Source organism: Echiichthys vipera (assembly GCF_963691815.1).
Source record: "Echiichthys vipera genome assembly, chromosome: X".
NCBI lineage: Eukaryota > Metazoa > Chordata > Actinopteri > Perciformes > Trachinidae > Echiichthys > Echiichthys vipera.
The window spans coordinates 22,254,826-22,281,095 of NC_139825.1; the positions used below are offsets into that span (position 1 = coordinate 22,254,826).

General features: G+C 39.4%; 2 protein-coding genes across 2 annotated transcripts in view; one reads left to right on the plus strand and one right to left on the minus strand.

Annotated features, from left to right (window-relative positions):
• The first annotated feature begins 603 nt into the window (after positions 1-603).
• Positions 604-7,300, plus strand: terf2ip (telomeric repeat binding factor 2, interacting protein). The gene is made up of 9 exons (XM_083938693.1): positions 604-642; positions 1,446-1,691; positions 2,757-2,905; positions 3,070-3,305; positions 4,110-4,205; positions 4,333-4,957; positions 5,102-5,205; positions 5,863-6,213; positions 6,788-7,300. Exons 2-9 carry the CDS (start codon positions 1,462-1,464, stop codon positions 7,007-7,009), a joined length of 2,013 nt encoding a protein of 670 aa, XP_083794819.1. The 5' UTR covers positions 604-642; positions 1,446-1,461; the 3' UTR covers positions 7,010-7,300.
• Positions 7,301-7,819: 519 nt separating this feature from the next.
• iffo2b (intermediate filament family orphan 2b) overlaps positions 7,820-26,270 on the minus strand; it is a 29,486-nt gene continuing 11,035 nt past the window's right edge. Inside the window, exons 2-8 of the mRNA XM_083939231.1 lie at positions 17,931-17,991; positions 15,878-15,973; positions 13,632-13,802; positions 12,553-12,698; positions 11,879-12,050; positions 11,650-11,748; positions 7,820-10,956 (exon numbers count right to left, since the gene is read on the minus strand). Of these exons, the coding sequence (XP_083795357.1) occupies positions 10,723-10,956; positions 11,650-11,748; positions 11,879-12,050; positions 12,553-12,698; positions 13,632-13,802; positions 15,878-15,973; positions 17,931-17,991 (979 nt within the window). The 3' untranslated portion in view covers positions 7,820-10,722. The remainder of the gene's footprint in view (positions 10,957-11,649; positions 11,749-11,878; positions 12,051-12,552; positions 12,699-13,631; positions 13,803-15,877; positions 15,974-17,930; positions 17,992-26,270) is intronic.

Here is a 26,270-nt window from a genome sequence, read left to right on the forward strand (position 1 = left end):
AGGACATATTCAGCTCTCACTGCCTGGACAGGGCAGTTAACATCCTGATGGACCCTCCCACAATCCAAAGACGTGCATGTGTGAGGTTAATTGATGACTCTAAATTGCCCGTAGGTGTGAATGGCTGTCTGTCTCTGTTCGTCTCTATGTGCCCTGTGATAGACTGGCGTCCTGTCCAGGGTGTACCCCGCCTCACGCCCGATGTCAGCTGGGATCAGCTCCAGCACCCCCCGCGACCCCGACCCCGGGATAAGCTGTTAAAGATGAATGAATGAAACATCTTGAATGTACCTACCACTTTGCACTACTAAATAACTGGACAACACTACTGAGCAATACTGTATGCCTCAGCTGATATTCCTATGTATCTGTCCATTTAATCTTTATTTGTTACATATATTTTATCTTTCTTATATATTTATAAATGTGTTGTGAGTCGCACCGCTTGGATGGCATTTACATTTCGTTGCACTATGTGCAATAACAATAAAGCGATTCAGTTCCTGAACAGTGGGGGCGGAAATGAGACACTGACTGGATTTGATCCACCGAAGAAGAAGAAAACCCGGACGTTGGTTGAGGTTTTTCGTTTTTTTTTTTGTGGCGGCGGGAAAGCTCACCGAGGAAGTAAACAGACTACGTGTAAGTTTTAAGTTCAGTGTCTAAACCCAAGCTATGTTCAATTATTAAACCATAATGAAATGAACTAATTAGGCTACAACTCTCTCCAAACTCTGCCTTTAAACGGGTTAACGTAAGGTAATCGTGCGTCACCAACGGCTGTTCAGATAGGAGCTGCTGAAAACGGCCGAAAACAGAAGATAATCAATTTTAACGTCAAATTATGACATTTTAATGGCTCCATTGCTGTTTGTGTGGCTCTTAATCGACAATGTTTCCCAATATGTTAACGTTAACTGCTGTGATCGGGTTATTACACAAGCTTCGTCCTTAGTGACCAGTTACCATAGCGACATTTTATAACAGAAACTCATTTAATCCTGTAATGCAGAATGGATATATTTTATTGCAGTGTTTTTGCATTAGACTGCATCACTTTGTGTCTAGCTCATAATGTGGTCCGTTAATGTAATGTAGAAAGTGAAGCAACTGTGTTTAAAAATGGTTATTTCAATTCCTCTTTTAATCTTTTTGGCTGTAAAACCGTGCTCAATAGTGACAATGCCTAACAAAACGGGCTAAAGACCATAACATATTCAATATACTTAAATTTAAGACAAGAAAACCCAATTAAATGTTGAAGAAATTACTTTATCTTTCATAAAATTAGTCTAATCACTGAATAAACTAGTTGATGTTATATGCAAGGTTGTTGTTGCTTGATTTTATTGGCTCCTCTGATGTTAATTACTAGAGCGCCACCTTTAATAATTAACGTTTATATTAAGTACTAATCCTCTCTATATTTCCTCCTCTTCCACCAGGTGAGACATTTTGACCATGCCGTCCAAACAGCAGGATGTGTCCAAATCTAATATCTCCCCAGTTCTGTTCTTGACGTTGGAAGGTGAACCCATGTCTTTCTTCTTGCGACCGGGTCCCATTAAACGCACGCTCCAGCCGCTCATCACAGCTGGAGGAGGGATGTTGTGCAACGTGCAGCAGCCAGGGGCAATCCTGCTGATTTACCCGGAGGAAAGAGGCTCTATTCCTGAAACTACGGCTCACTGGTAGGTGCTGGACTGGGACTTCATTAGAAAGTGTTTGTCATGAAAAATACTCTTCAGCCTATTCAGTTAATAAAAAGAAAACTGCATGGTTGTGAGGGCCATCCAAAGCATGGCTTCATTTCACAAAGAAAGATGACAACAGTTTAGCAGCTTGTAATGTCTGTAAAATAGGAATTTAAAGTGTGTGTGGAAATAGCAGCAGTATGGCGAAACATCTTGTGTAACATGGGCTTAAATTCCACAAATGCCATCTATTTTACACTCTACGCTTGAGAGCCACTGCTTCCCAACAGAACAGCATGTCTGTTACAGAGGGTAAATCTCCTGTTATATTAACATCAAAGGCATGCAGAAAGGCTAAGCAGATTTAGTCTTTGACTAAGAAAACCTTAATGAAAACGAATACTTTACAAATATCATTTATTTCATGTATACTGTGTTCAGATAGAACAGATGGTTTGATGCTGAAAACCTGTGTAGGCCTATTCCTTTTTCCCCACAGTAAATTGTTCAGGTATTAATAAGGGAAATCAAACCAATAAGCAGAATCGATAACAGCATTGGTATCATTAAAATAGTATTATTCTCATCCCTAATGTGTGCACCATGCAAGACTATTGATTTGTGTTCATATATTTATTCAGCCAATTTATCTCTCATATTTGAACATGTATGTTATACAGATTAATTATTAATGACAGTAAATAAGACTCATCTCAGCCTTGGTGGGCTAAAGTTTGTCTCATCAAACACCGGTTAGAAGGAATGGACATATTGATGTAAACATTTCATTATTTGCGTTTACCACACTGTCAAAGCAAATACAGTAGCTGCTGTTTGTACATGGTAAGTCTTCTAAGGTTCATGGAAAGAGCATTTTGCTCTGTAGGAGGAGCTTTACTACTGTTACTCTTCCATAAATAAACATATATTTCTATATTTAGTGTAATCCCTCCTTGTCATGTAAATGTGAAAATCAGCCTGATAATTACATTTAAGCAAAAGTTAACATAAAACAATATATTCAAAGCAATGAAAGGAAGCTGCTGTGTGTATTCTCCTCAGGTACGTGTCCACTGAGTACATTCACGACTGTATAGAGAAGGATGAACAGCTAGATTTAGAGGACTACAGGTTAAATCCCGAAGTGGTCCCGACACAGTCTGCTAGACTCAACAACAACAAGGTGACGTCTCCTGGAACTCACTCAACAGGTATGATGTAAAGACCTAACTTTGATGTGAGGAGCATCATCAAAGATTAGGTATCAAAAATCCCTTGAAAAGTGTGGACTGGCTTTGTATTAGCTGTACTATATATTACCTTACGTTGTTCATTGTCTTCAATCTACTGATGAATGTACTTTCATAATGCTTAGGCAGGGTTGCCTACACCGCTGAAGACGACGATGCCATTTTGAGTCATGTCAGCAAGCACAACAAAGAGGTTGGAGGAAACCGACTATGGCAGGAGATGGAGAAGCAGCGTGTGACAAGTCACAGCTGGCAGTCAATGAAGTACCGCTACAGAGTGCGACTGGCTAAAAGACAATCAGAGGTTGTCGAGGTGGAAACCACAGAAGAAGACACCAAGGCAACAGAGGGAGAGCCCAAGGTAATTTACCTTGAAGGTATTGAGATTCTTTGGGAATTTACACAAGACACCACACAGGTCACAGTGCAACTGCACAGTATAATTCATTTTAAAACAACAGTCCGCAATAAATCCAAGCATGAAGCGTATAATGTTCAGGTTTTGATGGCAGGATTTCAAGAAAGGTGCTCTTTTATTTGGTGCCACATTGTGCTACATGTATTGAAAGATGTTTTTTTATTTATTGTATCATGTATTTATTGTATATGTATTTATTTGGTTGTATCATGTATATAAAGGTGAGTGGAAAATGTGAGACGTCGACTTCTGCAGGTCGCCCAGGTTATCTCTGTGTTTCAGATGAGGGCCCAGATATCAAAATGTCTCCATATGGTTAACAAAAAAAATCAAGAAGCTTTTTATATTGCCATTGTGACATGTCAGTCTTGCACCGAGCATCATTCAAATAATTATTATAGTCATGGTGGGTTGGTGCAGCTATTTAAAGAACAAAACTGCCATATAAAATAACATAAAATTGTGTTTTGTCCAGGCATACACCAAAGATGCTATTAGACAGCTTCAAAATGATGAGTATATTTTTGGTACAACCACTGGATGGCGCCAGATAAAAACATCAGTTGTACACTTAGTAGCTTTAATTTTTCCTGGTAACCATGAGATCACATACAGTTTAATGCAGCAGACTTTATTACATACTTTCTAGCAAAGTACAAACTCAGCTTTATAATAACTCCAGATGTCCTCATAGTTGCTTCTTTTTTATGGAAATGAAGTCTGACGTTTTTCTCTGTGTGGTTCTAGGTTGAAGGGAACCAAGAGACAGATGTTCAAAAACCCTCCAGTACAGAAGACGCTGCTTCTCCTCAGACACATCCAGCAGAAACAGACCTAACACAGGTAGTAACCAGAAGCCACTGCCTGCAACAACCACCACAGTTAATGCATTTAATAATAAGTTTGTATATGATTTAATAATTTATTCAAATGAGAAAAACTGAACACAACAGATGTGGTGTCTCCACAGATAGAGGCCCAGTTGATCCCATCTGAAAGCACACAACCAGACATTGAAGAAGCTCAAACAGCCTTCTCTCCCCAAGAAGAAGTGCAACATGTTATAGATGAACAACCAGCTGAAAGCACACAAGTAGAGACTGTAAGAGCTGCAACATTTAGCTCGCCCCGACCAGAGGGACCGTGTTTGGACCCAAAGACAGATGCTCACCCCATTCCAGCTGAGAACATGGAACCAGAAACAGATGAATCACAAACATCAATCATCTCTCTACAAAAAGAAAGTGTGCCAGAGGAGTCTCCTCTAGCTCAGCCCGATACCTCTTCTCAAAAAAAGCCCACAGAGAAGGAGAATGCCTCTCCCAAACCGGAACAACCACAGCGTCGAATAACACGCCAACAGCTTCTGCTCGAGGAGCTGTCAACACCTGAACCCTATGGCAAAAAACTCAGATCATCAACAACTTCTCCGGGACAACTGTCGTCATCTCCTCAGCCCTCAAAGAAAACTAAAACAGTCATTAAGTCCTCTCTACAAAAAGACACAACATCTGAGCAGCCGCCTTCTAAGATTGTGACAGAGAGTAAACAGGAGGAGAGTGGACAAGCTGCTGCCGCTGAAATGGCACACACAGGTTTGTTATACATCAGAGTGGGAGGCCTAACACACACATCTTTATGTCTTTGCATGCTTTTGTACTACAGACTTGAGTTCAATGCACAGTCGGGCAGAGGACGATCTCTCCTCTCAGCTTTCTATGTCCATCACTGTTTTGCAGATACAGAGTCTAATTCAGTACCACAGAAAGGAGAGAAGAAGACACTAAAGAGAAAGTTGTGTATTCTACATTTAGCTTCAAAGGAGTTTGAAGATGAAAATGAGGTAAGACATTAGCTGAGAGATTAGCAACTGTGCTTTGTTAAATGCTTGTCAAAATATTTGAGATTATTTGTTAATCAATGTACCAATTAACAAATAATTTCAGCTCAAGTTGCTATTATCTTTTTCTTTATCTTATCTTTTATGTCCTTTATCTTAGGACCAGTTTCAAAGGACTCAAATCCTTTACTTGAGTAAAAGTGAAACTGAATTGAAAATGTTACTTAAGTATCAAAAGTAAAAGAACTCATTAACAAAATGGTATGTTATGAGATAATATTATATCATGTTTTTATCAGCAACAAATATGAAACAATATTTTTATACTGTACGTTATCAGTGTGGAACTTTGTAAGTGACTGGGTAGATTAGTAGCATAGTGCTGCGTCAATTATAAGCATATGTTTTTTTTTTAGGAGAAAGGTAACTATAAGTGTTAAATGATTGTAGTGGAATAAAAAGTACAATATTTTACTTCTGAAATGTAGCAGAGTAGAAGTATAAAGTAGCATTAAATGGAAATAATCAAGTAAAGCATAAGAATGTCAAAATTGTACTTAAGTACATGTTCCACCGCTGCAAAAGACCGTATTATTTTCCTGTCTGAAAATCCAGAGTTGTTCTTCTAAATATTTAAACTGTTATGTTCCTGTCTCTCAGTCTGATGAAGATGAACCTTCAGATCTCCAAAACCCAACTAAAAAAGCAACTATACAACCCTCGTCAACAGAACCTCCCATTTCCCAGGCCTCCGAGTGCAACCGCCAACCAAAGACAGGGGGCATAAAACCTGCAGCTACTGAGGCTGTCGATGCAACCTCCAAGGCCCACCTGTTTATATTCGACAGTGAATCTCAGATGGAAGACTCTCAGTCCATTATTGAAAATATCACGGTAGCTCCAGCCAACCCACAGAGAGTAATGAATAAAGACACTGCACTTTCACTGACGCAGGTCCAGTTAGAAGAAGACAAGCAGCGAATCAAAGAGCTGATGAACCAGACAAACCAGGTGAGCACTTTGGTGCAGTAGATACATTAGAAAGAGAAGCAGCACACTAATCTTCATTCACTCCACAGTCTTATCTAATCCATCTAAATCACAAATGCGGTATTAGTCTGGAACCTCTCCATTCATATTCAAAAATGCCTGGATGCAATTAGATCAACCTACAACCCATCAGAGCGATGAAATGACGCTGTGCAACCATGTGACCGACACATTTGAAGTTGGAAAACAGTGCTGGCTGGGTCACAAATACAGCTTAACAGCCCACTAAAATGTGTTTCTGAAAACAATTTTAGCTGAGAAATAGGCAAACCAGTAATAAAACAGCGCGGCCTAGTTTGATTGTAGCATCCTAAACCCGCTCACATGAGATAAAGGGCTGTGATTGGCTTCCCCAGGATCTGGCCAACTGGAAGTCTGTCTGAATGGGAGAGGGACTAGACGTACCTTGGAGTAAATGAAACATGAGCCTGGCAGATTTGTCTGGTTTCAAGGCTATAATCTTACTGCATTTATAGGCTCTTAATTCTTATTCTGTGTAGTATGTCTAATCTCACCTAACTGTTTTTTTGTCCAGGACTTAGTCAGTGTGACCAAAGCCCTGTTGAAGACCAGTGGAGACTTCTCTGCTGCTCGAGAACAGCTTTTGAATCCCTCCTCCATTTCAGGACCACTTTGGAATCGCTGTGATGCCAATCTTTTGTTCTCAGCTGATCCTGTGGTCCGACAGCAGCTGCAAGAGAAATACAGCGAAGAGGGTGTGGCCAAACGAATCATGTTCCTCGAGGTTGAGGGGTGAAAATGAAAGATCAGTTAATACAGATAGAAAGGAGAAGAATAGCAGATCTGGACATACGGAGTATACTCATCATTATACTGCCTACCTAAGCTGATATTTTGTGCTTTTTACATTTAAATACACATTTTGTGTACCTCTCCTTCATTGCTGCTCCTCCTGACTAACTTTGATGAGGTAAAATCAGAAGCATCAAACCAGATGATTTATTTTAAACATCTTAGGTAGATTAAGTAACAGTATTTATTTGTGCTATGCTACAGTACAATATGCTTTAAAATGGACCCACTGTTGTATCTCTTTTTAATAGTTTATTAAATTGCGTAAAAATACTTTTAACACAATAAAAAAAGCACCTGTTTTTTAATGAAATAAATCTCTTGTTATATATCATTTGGGTGTCACCACTTATTTGAACAAATCGATTGAAAAATAGAGCGCACACTAGATAATGCTCACATGAACATACACACACATTTAACATGTTCTTCTGTCCAGTAATTAGAATTTATCATCTGGATGTAAACCTTTTTGCATTAAAAGAAAAATGACACTGAATCTGGGATAGGAGTATCTCTAGTGGCTATATATATATATATATATATATATATATATATATATATATATCACTGACTTCAGCATCAATGGCAAATATTAATAATAAACTTTATTTACTAATGCTATTAAACAGGGCATTAATATATATAATATTAACAAAACAATCTTTTTCTGAACATATGAAGCCTGCTCTGTAATTATTTTTTTTATCGAGTGCAAAGTTTGAAAAATGAAACTAATTGGCCTTTATTTTTATCCAATCCACCATTTATTTCATTTTCCCCCAATAACAATTGAGTACATTCATAACTTTAAAACGATCAGCCCCAAACCCACATGAATACATTGTATCAACAGTTTAAACAAAATAACCAACTCCAAGAGAGAAAAGAAATTAAAGCAGACCAATCAACCGCTTAAAATTAAACCAACAGGACGCTTCCTGTGATGCAAGTGAAACATAAAGACCAGTATCCAATACATTTCAGTAGATTTTACCCGAATATGGCATCAAGTTATGCTGCACCTTTTATCTCCCCATCATGTTATGAAATTAAATATAAGAAATAATGACATTTAACAGCAGACAGGTATGCCAATGAACGCCTAAAACTGTATGTTGACACAACAGATAACACAACCATATAATCCCAATGCAACACTGATAAAAACCAATCATATAAAACCCTTTTTAATATGAAACATTCACATCCACCCAGACCTAATTTACATACGTGTAGGTCACATACTGTAAGTTGGTCAGGTAAGAACGAGTTTAGTAAAGCAAAACATACCAAGGTCTCCAATAACAGCACACCATATATCCCTGGATTTTAACAGCTACATTTACAGTATTTTGCTCAGCTTTTCCCTGTAAGGTATCAAGCTACATTCATCAAGGAGGGTTGCTAAAGTTTTATCAACTGAATGTTGTTTGAATTTGACCTGCTTTAAGAGGAGAACATGGGGATAATACACTTAACGTAAAGTCTCAAAAACAGATAAATGTCTGGTACAAACACTGCGACTGAGACTTTCCAGAGTTAGTAGGTTTCATAGCTTGATTTGCATCTTTGTCACGTTTCTGTACACTTTGCTTTGGTTGGCTGGTTAGTGTGGTGGTGGTGGTGTGGACTACGATCTAAACCGGGAAGAGCGAACTGTGCCTCTGATGTTACAGCCATTCAATCAATAAATAAAGCATTTGATGTCAATACAAAGTACAGTACCAATAAAAAGAATGGCTCTTTGTTACTTATCAGGCTGGTTTTACATCAACTCAAACATAAAATGATATGAAGGATCTCTGTGAGTAAGACAGTTCCTTACTCTTGTCTTATATAGTCAGTTAGTTTATATTACGGTTGATCTGATATAGGTTTGTGTATCCTGTTTAATAATCCTGCAAACCTAATAAAAAAACAGAATACAGAGACAATAACACAGTTTTTGGTTAACATAGAATGATTACAAAACAGTGAAAATTACATTTTATGCCACAAATACAATGAATTAATGATTAGGATTGACGCACAGTCTGTTTGCAGCTATTTAGTTTATAAAAAAAATATATTAAAAAAAAAAGACCCATAGCTCTTTTTCTCCACACAAACATGCTGAAATGACAAAATGCCTTTTTTTTGTAACATTCTGCTTCTGTAAAACTTCAAGATAGAAGTAGCACTTAATCTTTGATCCAGCAAACCATACGTACATTATAATACAAAGAGGTGATTAAAAGATCACTTCTTCCCCCATGCGTCGGTCGGCAAGAGCACTAAAAAAAGCGAAATTGTGAGACATGTCAATCTTTTGCGAAGAGACTTAACATGAACAAAAAGGCCTCTGGGGTATACGATCACATGCCTACAGCCCTCTATGTACAGTCTGACATTTTAGCCCCGATTCAGAACAGACAAAGCAAGATGTGCAACCCGTCTGGAACAGAGTCCCCTGCAGGACAGAAGGTGACTGCTCATAATGAAACCACACTTAAACAAAGAACGTGAAAGGGGACTTTTTCAAAATGTGTCCTTTGGTTTTGTTTAAGATGTTGGAGGGCATTGTTTGGCTTTGATAACTTTAATTTGATTTACTTTATAAAAACTTAGATTTCAGCTTTTTAAAATAACGTGTGCACATGATGAGAACAATTATTCACGATACATTAGAATCAGAATATAGAAGCATCTGGCAGATGCTGAATGAAGATATGTGTCCCCTTGCTGAGGGGGCACTGTTCCAGTTTTTACTCTTGGTGTCCATGAAAAAAGAAAATGTCCCATACTAAGATTATTTCACGCTCAAACACACACACACACACAAAAAAAAGTTCTCAAAATGATACATAGAAAACACCTGCTTTGCTTAAAAGGCTAATCGTATTGGTTTGAAAAGAAATGGGGAAGGGTGAAAGCCAGTCCAAAAATAAGGCCAGCTGAATTGCATAGAACTTCAGTAGTGCACTGATGCATCAAAAGGCTGTGCTCCTTTCCTCTGTCAACGTTGGCAACTCTGCAGAGTTCCCTCAGAAACCACCAGAACTCCAACACCATTTATCTCCACTCCTTGTTTTGTCTCCTTGGCAGAAGATACTTAAACCCCCAACAGTTTAGTTTGGACTGCAAACAAAAACAAAGTCGGGATCCAGTTAGGATATTTTTCAATCCAAATTAAATATTAAAAAGTATATGTAAAGATGGTTGTATTTTTTGTGTGAATGGTTTCAAGGAGCACAATATGTACTATTTTCAATTCCTTTAGAATAAAAGGACATTAAGAGGGTAAGAATTTGTACAAAATACTTATCAGCCAGTTTAAAATATTAGAGATTTTTTTTCTCTCCCCTTAAATGATGTGAAGCTCTGGACAAGGATCCAGCGAGGCAGCAGTAAGGAAAGAGCACAGCTCGGACTCTGTTTGCACCCGTTCTCTTTGTGAAGCAAAGACATCCCCCCCACCACTTCCTAAACAACAGAAATAGTATAAAAGCACCGGTTCTGGGCCTGCATCAGTGAGCACGACCATCAGAACTTTAACAGATCAAACAGGCCCAGAGTTAGGTTGCTCCACCTCTCTAGCTGGGTGGAGCTCTATACATATTTGACCCCTGTTGGGGCGTTCAGGAAGAGATGGGACAATGACCAGCTATGCTCCTATCAACTAACAGGGACTTCGGCCTCTGCGTCCTTGTCCGACATCTCGTCCTGGATCTCATCTGTGTTCCCTGAGTCGCTGCTGGCCACAGAGCTGATAGATGGAGAGTTCCTGCCGCCTTTAATCATTCTCCGACAGGTCTCCATTTGTACGTCCAGGCCTCTCTTCATGCTGCACATCTCCATGTACTCGTGCAGATGTCGGTTCATGTCACTCTTTGCTGTGGCCAATTCCATCTAAGAGAAGGGAAACTGATTAGAGACTCAAAAACCCCTGGTGTGGGGAGGAGGGGGGTCAACTGGAGCTAGGCCCTCCGTAGGTTTAGTAACATTTGATGTTAATGTGAAAATAATTTTCAGCCACAATTACTAAGCAAACACTGTCAGTGTTTAAATGAGTAGCTCACAAGAAGGCTGAAATTAATATAAATCTTGTATGAGACTTTTTTTTCTCCTGCTCTTCCTGACTATCCTTCCTCAATCATTTTCGTACGGTCCCTAAGCAAATAGATAAAAAGATTAAATATTTCCTGGATTCAGTAGTTCTGTCCCAAATCCATACTACATACGTTTTCTATATTCTAGATAATGAAAGTCATGGTCATAATATACTGTTTTAGCAGCTAGTAAACAAAATATCAGCATACTTCACAACACCATTTATACTAACGGGTATGCAGTAGGTCACTACCAACTAAAGTTCACAAATAAACATCAAAGTGTTTGACTAGGACATGTTGAAGAGCTGTTTCACCACCACCCACAATTTATTTTGATTTTGTCCAGCTGTGCGTTGTACCTCCGTTACCTTTTTGCATCGCATTGTGAGGGAACAGTGTCCATCTATCACAGCTAATGTTTCTTACTGTTTTGGATATTCTTTAATCTTGCTTCGTGCTAGCAAATCGTATTAACACACAGATTATCTACCTCGATCTGGCCGATGGTCTCCTGGTACTCCTGCTCTCTGGTCTTAAATAGTGACTCTGTTTCATCAATGAGGCTGCCAAGACTTCCATCCTGGGAGTCCTTAGAGAGCACAGACAGAGATCTCATTCCTCATGCATGAGTAAATGTCTGACACAGCACCCATTGCAATGATCTCTCTTTAAAAACATATACTGTGCAAAAGCACCGTAAAAATGCAAACAGGACTCACTGGCCCAGCGGCTTCCCCGTTGCCATCTGTGGAGCAGGCAGTTGTGCTGGGCATTGCGGTGACGTTGCACGGCATGTTGTAGTTCGCAAAGTCCTCCCACAGCAACAGAGTCTCCTCGTTTTCCTCCCACGTCAGGCTGTCGCAGTCGTCATCAATTTCAAATGTCTCATGCCTAGCAACAAAGGAGTTATCTGAACAATGTCTGCATATGGACAAGGAAAGAACGGAAAGAACAGGAGGGAAGGAGGAGAGGAAAGACAAAGTATAACAGATACCAGATGCAGAAAAGGTCACAAACAAAGAGGAAGATGCGCTTATAAGGAAGATAGGATGGAAGAAAGAGTTTATGGAAAACACGAACAGTCACTGAACTCTATTTTGAACCAATCATTAGTTATTTAAGTTATTTTAATGGTCAAAGTATTTATATCTGCTGAGTCTTGCTGAATAAGAATACTGTAAGTTACTCCATATAAACACTAGATGGAGATGAAGAAGTACAGTTCCATCAAAACAACATCTGTACTGGCAAGGTGTGACTGCATTTAATATTCAGGCTCATTCAACACAGAGAGGACTTGATTCTTGTGTGCGTGTGTGTGTGTGTGTGTCTGTGTGTGTGTGTGTATGTGCATCATTGTTGGTCTATGCATACGTGTCTGAGTGTCGCTTACAGCTGGTTGAGCATGCGTTTCATTTCGTCCGTGATGTTGAGTGACCCGGGACCATCGTCCTCTAAAGGGCTGGGCTCGGCATCCATCTCTGAACACTCCTCATCAGACACAGCTTTACGCTCTTTTTTCCTGCAGGCCACGGCACCCTGCAAACACACACACAAACAAATATAAACTATAAACTATAAACATACATGTTGCTTGACGATCCAACGCGAAGCTGAAGAAACCTGTGCTGAAACATGCACATAATTTATCAAATGAATGTGTTTGATCATCATCAGCACCCAATAAGCCATTTTTTCTGAATAGTGTGCAAGAAGCATTTCTACTTTCTGCCTGCTTTATAAATGAGTCTATAGATTCACAATGTTTAATGTCATTCCGGTACAAGTACAATCGTGAGAAATACTTTTGTTGGGAGGCTCCATTAAATAAAAATATTAAGTAATAGTAAAAGGACATGTCAAATATAATTAAATAGAATAGAACAAATATAAGAGGAGATAAAAAAATATATTTTAAAGAAGAACTGGACATTAAATATATATATAATATATATTTTCAATATAATATAAATTCCGGCCTATTTATAGGACACAAGCAGTGAATATTGCTCAGATGAGACACTTTTTGAGTGGAATCTCCTTCATAAACACATAAATACAACAAGTGAAAGTAGGGACATACTGAATAGCATATCACAAGTAAAGCCAGCTTGATTCACAGGGGTTTTATACTCGGGCTTTAGCCAGCACTGTCGGCGCAATGTGATAACCTTATGCGCAGTGAAGAGTTACCACATCAGCATTTCACTTTTCTGTGTGTGCATATGTAAGAGTCACTACAGTAAGTATTCTGTATGTTTATGTGTTTATTTGCGAACATGCAGGCATGCATTCCTGCAGCTTTAAGAAAGGTCACTGAGTACACAATCAGCCGGTGAAAAACAAACTAAACACATTCAGCCACCGGCAGCTCTGATTTCATTCATAGAGTGCTGACTCTTTCCTTCACAGAAGAATTCATATTTTTGCTGCGATTACTGTCAAAGAGTGAAACAGCAGATGGGTACCCACCCTCTCTGGGAGCGACCGGGCTGGGCTGACGTTGAACATCTTCGACATGTCCTCTGAGTTTCGTTGCTGAGCCACATCGCACAGTTTGGCCGTGATGTCGATCCGCCTGCAGATGTCCATGTCAACCCGCCTGGCTTTCTCCTGGATTTTGGTATCCAGGTCGGACATTTGCTGCACAGGTAAGGATGGGTGTTTAAGATCATCATCGTCATGTGCAGTCCAAACACCTTCTCACATTATGCACACGTACAGTACGTGAAGTTGAGTAGGGTATTGTTGTAGTACAGTATTAAAGTCACTGTGGCAGGTGAAGAACTGATCATATTATATATATCAGTTTAGTTGAATAAAGTAAGCGTTGGAAATCATCTCCATAAAATTGTGTCCCTTAAACTTTTAATGGTAAATTTTACGTCCATGAATTTATGTAGCATCTGACATATTCAGCGGTCGTTAGCAATGGAAATCTTAAAGTCTCAGGCTCCCTCCAACACACACACACACACACACACATATATATATATATATATATATACTGAGGTGTAAACAGTTGTAAAATAGGGAGTAAAAGGTAAAGTGACTTAAAGGTGCCATTTTGCGCTTATTTTCATTGTTCAAATTAGCATTTTATATATGACTATCAGGGCTTGACATTAACACCCGCCCACCTGCCAAGTGCGGGTGAATTTCAGCTGTGGCAGGTAACACAGTTTCTCCTACTAGCCACTTTGGCTGGTTGAATTTAATTGTAGTCTTCTCAAACGTCAACTGAATTAAAAAACTGTTGACAAAGTGATACGATGACTACAACTCCCATGAGCACTTGCGACGGACGGCACTTCAGTGTTGGATGGACAAAAAGAAACAGTTAAGTTGAGCAACAGTAAACACAGCTACAACTAGAGAAGTAGATCCAGACGTGATTAGCAACTATCGATATGTGGTGGAAAAAGAAAAGTGTCTTCAACGAGAAGTGGAAGGAAGGTAGAGAGGGGCTAACGTATGGTGCCGTAAGGAAAACAGATTGTATTTTCTTACGGTTACAGGTTTTTTTTTCAGTAGAGTTATCACTCTAATTAATCTTCTTCATCCATGCACCATTTTTTTTATATGGATAAGAAGCTGCCCTTCATATAGGGTCTTTTTTTCTTAATATACTATATACACAAATTTGTGGCTAGTGAGAATGCTGAGTGGCTAGTAACTTTTGAAAACCACGAGCCACAGTGGCTGGTGAGCAAAAAAGTAAGTGTCAAGCCCTGATGAGTATAATAGCCTTTTTGTCCAATTCTGTTCTTGTGACATATTTTGTGTTATCCGCCATTCACTGTCACTATATAGGCCAGATAAACTGAGCCTTTCCTGGTTAAATTAAGGTTAAATCATTTTTTTTTTTTTTTTAATATAAAACCTAACCATATATATCTAGAGCGGTAAAACACTTAGTCTGCATCACAATGTTGTCAATTCAATAATTACGCGCCATTGTGTTTGGATAAGATTTGTTAGGACAGATATGAATCATGAAAATAGGTCACATATAGACCGGTTCTTCCTGCTACAGTGAAAGTTTTAACAATGGGAGCAATGATAAGAAGATTACCACATCTACAGCACAAAATCCAAGCTGTCTAAGCACTACGTCTAACCTAAGAGACACATACTACTTCTACGTCACTTACCCGTCTCTGGATTCACACACCAGGGATGAAGTCAAGCACAGAACATGATATAAATAAAAATCTACAATGTACAGATGCCTACAGTGAAGAGCAAAAGGATGAACAACAAAAACAATATATGAGTTTATTTATCCCTGAGCAAGCACTAGCTGTGCTGGGCCCCCTGCAGTATATTCTAACTGTATATCACACTTGAGCAGACCTGCCAAAGAACAATACACGGCTGTACAGAACAGGAAGTGCTCTTGATCTACAGCTGCTATTTGAGCTTTTTTCAATGAATGCTTGTCTTGGAGACTTTCTGGCATTATACATTCTTCCCAAAGAATGAATGAAGGAAGGAAGGAAGGAAGGAAGGAAGGAGGGGTGTGTGTTTAGTGTTATAACCTAGGCCTGTATGAATGACAGCCTTTATCAGACGCTTAGTAATGTGCCGAAAAACAATTCTTTTGTTGGACTGCTTAACATCATTGCTTTAAGTATGGGAGTTAAGACAGGGAGTGAACACTTAGTCAGACTTGGGCAAGTGATGTGACATAACTATAGCAATGATCAAATACTTACATCAGTCATCAGACTCTTGAAGACCACGAGTTCAGCCTTCAATCTGTCCACCTTCTCGCTGAGCTCATCCTGGACCTCGGTTGACTCCTGGGCGCTCTGAAAGGACGTCAATATAGTGTTCAAAATAAGATACATAACAGGCAAACACAGATACTATTCAGGTTAGTGGAGTATCAATAAACTTGAAAAATAAAGTGAATTAACTGAATAAATCTTTATAACACACATTCGGCTAGATGAAAGACTTAGATAAGGCCCTTCTTATCAAATAAAGCTTTTATACTGTTGTACATTTTCATACTTGTTACTGTTAAGCATTTTATGATCAGAGGTCATAGTTTACTTTCCTTTTCATATTTCCATAACTGAGATGATGCAAATGTGAGCCTCTGCTGACAGCACTTAACAATACTGGCATTGTAGCCATGTAAGGGAAGGTAACCATGTTGAATCCTGACGTGTGCTGAACACAGACAAAGGTAGGAGACGGAGGTTTGGGTAAATTAAGTCCAAGAGGCTGAACTGAATGGTTCAACGGTAGGAAAATATCCTTATTCTCTCTTGTCGAGAGTCAGATGTGGTAAGTTATTCTACTATCATGCCTGTCGGCTAAATATTAAGCTACAGAAGCCGCTTAGCTTAATTTAGCATAGCATAGCATGGACAGGAAACAGGAAGAAGCAGCAGCTCACCGCAAGATTAACAAATTAAATCTTGTTTGTATAAAACGTAAAAAAGCAAGTGGAAAATTGTCATGTTGTGGTTTTGCAGGTTATTATGTGCTGGACTTTTTGCACAATGATTCTCTGGAGTCTCATCATCACTGTGACATCTGGAAGTTACTCACCAGAAGTATTCCAAAGTATAACACCCCTGTAAAACCACAGCGTGTCGTTGCGAAGCTAAGCTAACCGACCGCTAGCTGTAGCTTTATATTTACTGTACAAATATGAGAGTGGAATCGATCTTTTTAACTTACTCTCACCAAAAAAAACAAATAACTGTGTTAACCAAGATGTCAAACTTTTCCTTTAAGGTTGCACTTAAAATGCTGTGCTCCAAAACATCTGGACAGTCCTCATTAACACGACATTCACAAAACTTTCAGACTCAAAAACACTCAACCTGTTTTGGAGCATCACATTCATGGTCCAGTCTTTCTTTTGGTCATAAACATTACCATAAACCTAATTAACAAATCCTTTTACCCTTGTAACACAACTTGCTTCTTAGGCACTTGCAAAATAAAATATTCCCATAATTTCCCACTCAATGGATGACAGCAGTTTAAAGACTGAATTAATTAAAGACTAAAAGGATGACTAACCTGATTGACTTTATTCTGACATTAGAAGAGTGGCACTTTTTGCTTCTGTAATGAGTCAGCACATGGTAACAGCCCTTTTGCTCTGAGCCCTTAACAATAAAGGGCTGAATTTAATATCTCTGAACAGATTTCCAGCTCTTCCGTACACATTGACATCTGCCTGTGTGCTCTAAAAGGTTAAAGCCCCCGTGGGATGGCACTCCACCTCTCTATCTGGGGGTTTTGCTGACCCAGAATCCAAGACAAACACGCATGCTATCACTGATCGATTTGAGAGAGGGAATGGATGCCGACCAGATGAGGTACTCACATCAGCTGGTAATGTGTATGTTTTGTAATATAACCTCAAGGTGTGACACTTTAAATTTATTTTGCCTCTACATCTATTTCCTCTGCCTGCTCTTAACATAAACACAATGGTAAACTGCTGGTGATGTTTGTTGGTTATATCTATATCTAGCCAAACCAGGCTCAGCCTGATGGTAATATGGTTATCCTAATCTTACACATCTCCTGCTGCTTCTAGTCCAGATCTGCTGAGTCAACATGGAATAAAACACCACAAAGAACTGAGCTATTTATGCAGTTTTGAAACTTTATGTCTACACATGCTTTTCCTCTGATCATATTTGTGCTCCTTGTCTGCATGCAGTAAATGTTTGTTGGCAAGATTTAAATAAGATGTGTGTGAGTATGTTAGTGGAATATATTTTGTTGTTTCCAAACCTGCTGCATTGATTTCACCGTGGACTCCAGCTGCTCACGCTTGGACACCTCCTCCTCCCATCTGCAACACAGAGCACAGAGGTGGGTCAGTTGCTGCCGGGCCTGGTCCCCTGAGGGCCATGAGACAGGTTAATGGTACTTTTGTGGGGATAATACTTCCATCTCTGATTACAAAATGCCCTTGACAGTGAGGGCTCACACCCACTTCCCCCATGTTCAGTCTTTTGTCTCCTTCCTTCTTTGTACAGTAATCTTTACAATCCTACTATCTCCATAAAAAGTATAGATAATGGAGTTCTATCCTTCTCCAAACAGATCAAACATTGCTTGTGAATAGTTTTTGAACCTTTGAGTGACTGCAGAGGGACATTTGAGCTTTAACACACCCAAAAGAAGTGAATTTCTCTGCTGCAGCTTGAATTCCTTCATGCTAACTGCTTCTTTCCTCATGAAGTTTCATGAGGGAGTTACAAGATCTCACTGATGACATTTAAAAGAAAATTAAATCTTTAGTCATGCTATTGACAGAGATAATAACCTAAACAGATAGAGTTAAACATGTACTTACACTATCCTTGCGCAAAGCCATTTCCTAGTAATTCCAACATTTACGGAAGATAAGATCAACTGAATCTTTCATCACATCATAATCACCAGCTGGGCAGATGAGTCAGCTCATATTATTGGTACAGTCAATTTGCAAGCAAAATAAAATGATATGAGCTACAATGACAATGCTAAAATTATGATTGTATGGAGGTAAATGGACTGCATTTATATTGTGCTTTTCTAGTCTTAGCAACCATTCAAAGTGCTTCACAACACAAGCCAGCAATCTCACACACATTCATACAGTGGTGGCAGAGGCTCCCATGCACGGCACAATCATCAGGAGCAATGTGCCCAAGGACACTTAGACTGCAGGGGCCAAGGATCGGACCGATGACCTTGAGATCAGTGGACGACCGCTCTACCTCCTGAGCCACGGCCGCTATAATGTTTACTATGCTCACCGTGTAAGTTTAGCACGTTAGCATACTATAGCAGCAGTACAGCTGAGGCTGCTGGGAATGTCAAGGGATCACAAGAGCGATTAAGTTTCATCCTGAACGTGTGAACCAAATGTCATGGCAATCAATCCTACAGTTGTTGAGATATTTCAGACTTGATTTAAGTGTTGGACTGACCTACCAATCAACCGACTTAACATACAGCTAGCACGGCTAAAAATAAAGTGCCAGACCCCCCCATAAGCGACAAGGTATTATTATCTCTCTCACCTTTTCCTGACAGGTCATATCAATCATCTGCACCATGGCAGCAATGTTAAAACAAAATTAGGAGCCTCTATAATTGCCTTGCAGTATATGTAGCCTACTGCACACAAGGCACAGAAGTCTCTGCATCAGTCAGTTCAGCGCGCTCCTAATACACTCATCCTTTTCCCTAGGTGGGATATGAGATAGCAGGCATGCTGAGTCACGGAAGCTTCCCAAAATGGAGTTTGAGGTTTGAATGGATAAGGAACTCATTCAGTAATATGAAGTAACCGCACAGTGCCATGTGAGGATGAGCCACTATTGGCCACATGGGCGATGACAGTGGAGGATAAAATGAGACAGGGTTTTCTGTGTGTGTGTGAGAGATCGGGTGAGCTGGTGTTTCTACTGGTGTAAGCAGTGCATGCCTGACCATATATGTTTACTGTAAGGGAGAAAGCTGATATCTGATGTCCACTACTGCATTCTGGGACATCACTGTAGCCTTTACCATGGAAGAACACAAACACAGCCAGAAGCCACATGCATCAATATAGATTCACTTTCTCAACAAAACGCAGCCTGGTTTCCTTTAAGGGCACACTGAATGTACACTGTCTGATTAGGGAAAAGTATTCCTTGGCAGGGCGTGCCAGCTCGCACTCTGATTGAAGCCTTGTTCTAAAAATGCTGGCAGAGCTGCTTCACTGTGTCCACAACACTCCGCCTGTCTGCCGCAGGACTCTAGCTAAGGTCGTTGGAGTTCACAACTGCATCACATCCTCTGCAGACACGGATCTGTTTGTCACAGCGTCTGCATCACTTGTGTTCCGTCACTTCCTGGAGAAACCACTGCGTTCCTTTTCTTCAATACAGCGGGTGATAATTGGACAACATGATTAAATCGACCTACTGGTGGAGGGAAAGCCTCCCTGTGTCAACAACATGTCAAAGCCATTCATGTCATCTATCAAAGGTAATGAAATGCTTGACAGAACTAAGCAGCAACTGCTTCCACATAATTTGGAGCAGCTTCAATTCAGCTATCCATAAAAGTCTCATGGAAAACCACTGACTGTTTTAAAACATCCAGATAAGAATGGCTAATCCAAACAAAGATGACACGGCTGCATAGCAGGAGCTTTCTATCTGGCCTGTCTGCCATAGCTGTGGCTCTGGTACCTTTGGTGTGACTCAGTCAAACGAACACACCCGGCATCTCCTTACAGGGACAAAGAAAGCAGGAAGGTTGGAGCCTGTGTCAACTCTTAGACATTTGTGTACCGCCAGACACATCCTTTGTAATCTTGCTCTACTGAATTAAAAACTAACTGTGCGGTGCTACAAATGTGTTAGTTTGTCCAAAGTAAACTAAAATGGCTGCAATAAACTCAGTGGTTTCTTTTTCATATTTGGGAGACAAATAACAACTAAAATAGTTAGTAGTAGTAAAAATTGAATTATGTTTTTTTAAGAACCATATAAAGATACTATCTAATTTTAATTGAGAAAATGAAAAGCCATGTCAAGAAAGAAATAATAAATGCCTTTCTGTTCACAGTGCATGGTTCAGAATGTGTGCCCGTTGGAAGCGGCCAATTGCTTGATCCAATATAATTCAGGTAATACAGAATCTTGTTTTTGATTTATGGTTCAAAAATGACAGGCCAAAATGTAAAGTTAGCTGTCATAGCACCACCATCTGGTCAGAATTGCTTTTGAATTGCTTTGACACTGCACGTCTTTGGGTACCAAGCATTACACCCACCGAGTGTGAAGTAGATCACATAAACGTTTCTTATGATATGCAAAGGACAGACAGACACACAGACACAGACACGCACGCACACACACACACAAACACACACATACAGATTCCTTGCTTTAGTTAGATCCAAATCCAAATTTATTTAAAAAGCACATTTTAAAAATAACAAACTTGACCAAAGTGCTTTACAGTTAAACATAAAAAACAACACAAGAAAACACTAAAATATTAAAACAGGACATTAAAATAATAAAAGCGTTAAGACCAATAGGAAAGGAATAAAGGATTAAAATAGTTAACTCTCTCGAGCCAAAAGCCAAGGAATAAAAGTGCGTTTTGAGGTTTGATTTAAAAACAGGAAGTGTGGAGGAAAGCAGAACATGTGGCGGCAGAGTGTTTCAGAGCGTTGGAGCTGAAAGTGAAAAAGCTATGTCCCCCCCTGAGCTTCAATCTAGACATCGGGACAGTCCTACTGTTTTCTCAAATCCAGTCGAAGAATGAGCACAAGATCATAGCTCTCTTGAATCAGTAATGCATAATACCTACAGTAGCATAAGTAAAATTGTTCAAAATAAACTGTGATTTAGGAGGATAAATATGAAGTGTCTGACATCAAACTGACGTTCTCATACAATTTTGTCTGTTGAACAATAGCATTCCTGCAGCGCCTGCCAAATAACACTCCCTGCCTTGTGTGCTATGTCTGGGAGTTTGCACGCAAGCATGCAGTGTTTTCCCATCACTGTGCTGAAGGACAGCGCATGTACACATCCAAATCAAATATACCCATATGTTTCTGTGCTTGTTTTTAATGACAGTGCCATGGAGATATTGTTATGGTAACCATAATGATTTATGGGTGGTTCATCTCTGCCACAATTAAAATGAGGAAAAAGAATATATCTTGGAGGTGCAATGATTAATTATTATTTATTGATGGTACTTCTTTATGATGTTCAAATTTGAAAGATCTGTTGTGCAATAGGCGGTAAATACCAAAGGAGCACGGAATATGCAGTACATACCGAAGAAGCACAGGGAAAACTTTGAGGTGTGGTTGTGTATCACTCCACAAAGCCTCGGTTGCTCATTGCAAATAAAAGTTTGAGTCAACACCCTATTTATACCACATACTTTACTGGAAAGTGTTTACAGATTCAAAGAGATTCAAAGACTTTATTACACCTCTCCATATGAATTTATTTTATTCAACTGTCACCCTCAAGTTCCTCCTATTCCTCACGCTACTTGGTTTTCACAATTTTATGGTGTCAAAATGCAGTTGTGATGCTTTGGCCTCAGTTAGCTCATGTTGTTTCTTAGTTATGTAGCAGTTATGTCAAAAAGGATACAGCTTAATAAAAAAACATCTCAGTATAATGCAGTACAGTTCAGCAGCACCACAAACAACAGCACATCCTCCAAAATGACTATCAAGTTGAATCAACACCTCCCTTCAGGACTAGACTGCATTAGTTTCAGCTAGAAACACCCAATACAGTTGAACTGTTGTTATACTTGTCCATATTCCTGATAAACATCATAAATAAATACTTGAAGTTAGAAATCTGGTAAACATTTGGATTTGAGGTTTATTATCGTTCTATTGTTCTAAAAGTACAAGTAATATCTTTGTAAATTATAGCTGAATCTGTGTAAACTGTTAGTCTAAGGGTATATGAAAATGTTTATGGGTCACTGGAGGTAAAAAAACAACAAACTATTATCTGCTATACAGTCTATGTTAGCGATACAATATGACCATGCAAGAATATTATCAAATCACAATAATAAGAGCATTTCTTACCTTAATGCTCAGCTTACCTAAACCATATATGGTAAATGTCCCGTATTGTAAACAAGTAGCTTTCCTTTCCTTGCATGTCATTTTTTCCAAAGCAAGCCTTGCAAAACAGAATCTAGCACATCAAGTCTTTACATTATAAAGAGATTTTAATAGGGCCATTACAATTCATTCTCATGAGAGTAGGCGATAGTAAAACAGGAAGTGTTATATGATAACAGATTGAAGGATCAATACATCTGGCTACATACAGGAGAAACACACATTCAGCTTTGCTGCTCGTATGAAATTAGGTCACTGACAGCTTTGACAAATCACATCTGAGGGTCCAGAGCGCATGTGATTCCTCCCATGGATCCCTATAGGTGCCTATATGATGTCTTCTCCTTGACACCAGCATTCCCCACCCTCTGTGAGGAATTATACAGGACAAGCCAGGACCATAATTTACTTTCAGAACATAATCTTTGGCGGATAGGAGGAGCGTGATTGGAAGCATCTGTGGCAATGAGATGTGAAATAGTGAGCAATGCAAGGCTTCCCTGACAGAGAAAAAGGGAGTGGTGTGAGTATGGTAGGCCAGGGATTGAATGCCATGATGCTCTGTAATCTATAGTCTCTCCAGACTCCACGAGACACGTGTGTGGAGTGCTAATGATGCAGAGATGTGAAATGGATCAGGCCGGTAGGTAAAGAGGCTCAAGAGCCGACCGCCTGGCTGCTCTAGGGTCTCTGCTGACGAGACAACGGACCAAGGTCAAAGCTCATTTCATTGCTCTGCTCCATCTCCATCCCTGACCTCACCCATGTCCATACCACAACCACTCAAACACACATTTGTCCTCCATTGCCCCTTCTTCTCAAGCCTTCCTGTGTCCATGGAAACCGTGCCATCGGAAGTGCATGCAGTTTGATTCCTGGCTGGCTCATGTAAACTGTGTACAGAGATCGGCATCATCACTCACTGACGGATGATTCCTCTGCTTTATATTCCACAGGCATGAGCAGACTTAAATACAGTCCTCCTAACCCAGACAAGACACAGACACCACCAGGCGGAGCAGGAGGAATGTCGGTGTTGCTAAGTGACCGCAGACATTTTCCCAAGCCACCATCATCTTTGGCCCTTAGGGTGCGGGTAAATTGTGATAATTTAGGGGGACAATATTTTACATTGTTCGATTGATTTCCCAATCTTGTTTTCCAGAGGAGAAATTTTTATTTCTTGGTAACAGCAAGGATTGTAATCCATGTGATAGTTGTTGAGATATAAAAAAAAAAGGTGTAACTAGAGGAAAAGTCAGGGGATAAAAAAGTGGTACTTTTATAATATATTCAAGTTATTGAAACATTCAGTTAAATATTTGACTGTTAGCACTGAAATCCCCAATAACTAAATGTTGGAGTGTGGGGTAAAATGAACAGCAATATACATGAATAAATTACACCATGTCGTCACTGTCTTATCTCTCTTCCAACTAACCAGGCGGGTTGAAGCTGAACTTCAGACCCTCATGTTGTGAAATATGACTGCAGTACCAAAAATGGTCAGCTTCGCAGTGAAATCTGAGGACTCAATCCTAAATTACAGGTCGTTCCCTCCTGTATCTCTTTATCGGTCCACAAAGCTCCTCTTTATCTTAAGGCTTTGAAAGTTGTTAGAGATGTCTCTCACTGAGTATTTCCCATTTATAAGATAGTTCCTTCAGGAAGGAAAAACAGCTCTCATCTGAATTCTGGGAAGAACATTATTCAAGGTTATTCAACTTTTGGATGATAAATTGCCAGTCTGTGTGACACACACACACACACACACACACACACACACACACACACACACACACACACACACACACACACACACACACACACACACACACACACACACACACACACACACACACACACACACACACACACACACACACACACACACACACACACACACACAACTTTTATATCACTTATTTTTGTGTTGAATTGACCCATTTGTCTTTTTTGCACCATGTCCTCAATAGAACAATTATTGTTGTTGCTTCAACAGCAATACAATTAACTCATAAATGCAGTAAGTCTATTCACATGAGATCTTCTGGCATTTTAACACAAGGTTATCAATGTTAAATGATCATGTTCACTGAAACGGTACTGAAGCTGCATGTGTGTTTCCACTGTGGAAAGAGTTTGTAAAAAGTAAGTAACACATCTGGCAAGAGACATGACATATTTATATCGTCCAATGCCTTAGGAAATAATAACTTTGCATGATGTTATTATATGAAAATTACAATTATTTGCACCAATGACTTTAATGATGTATTTAGGCCAACTAACTGCAGCATGTGATTACATTTAGACTAGCTGGTACATATTCAGCACAATGTCAGTTCATACGCACATGTCAAAGTCTGGGATGTAATGCATGTTTGGAACAGATTGGATAAAAACCATTAACATTGAGGATGAGAGGTTGTGTGTACTGGGAAATGTAATCTGTGAGTTTGATGAATGTTCTCTGTCATAAACCAGACATCTGCCTCTTAATTAAATTTCTTGCAACAACATGTTTCTACACACTCAAACAGGTACGATGCTTCTATAAGCTTCATTTGTGTCAGGGGGATCTTCAAACATCATCAGTGGACTAAAACTTCATATGTAATCGAATGTAAATCCTCACTCAACGGAACAACCTTTCATAGACCTTTCAACACTGAAGGAGCCCTGAGAAGCAAGTTCAGGCAGTGTGAACTCTTGTACAACATGAACTAGCTGCTACATACATAACAAGGCAACATTAAAATAAAAAGAAAAGCCTGAACATAAATTATGTTCCTGACGTGAGACTTTATAACAAACTATTTTACAATGATCAAAGCGTCTGTCTGAAAAGAGGGATTGGTTCAACACCAGGAGATCCTTTTTTAATCGACCAACTGATAATTGGGAGTCAATGTTGTAACATGTCTAATCGTCTGTCCCGACCCAGCACCACAATGTTGCCACATTTTTCCACACTATATGGGTGTGAACTTGACTTGTTTGCACTACGCACAAACATTATCTAATTGCTAAACTCCCAAAGCCTCTCCAAGCCCTCTTTTCTCTGGCCTGAGGTATACCAATGTCAGGTTAGCTGTAGAGTCTTTAGAGAAGAGACTAACAGTCTATTAATTTCCAACTAATAGGCATGACCTAAGCAACCTGAATAAAAAATGGATAATTGCTTTTGAAAAGAAACATGTACGTGTTTGTAATGGCACATTTTCAAACTGTTAATGATCCGTCTTTGCAGGGACATGCTTAGGTGCTGTCACTGTGAAACCACCCCAAACTTAATGATTTGTTATGTTTATAATGGTTGACACTTTAATGCCTTTGCCTGAAGAACTGGAAGGAAGTCAATACAGTTCCTGTCAACATGTTTCTTATTAAATGAGAATGACAGACAGGCATTTTGGAAAGGGATTTTTATTCATCAGATCTTTGATAAAATTACTTTACTGCCG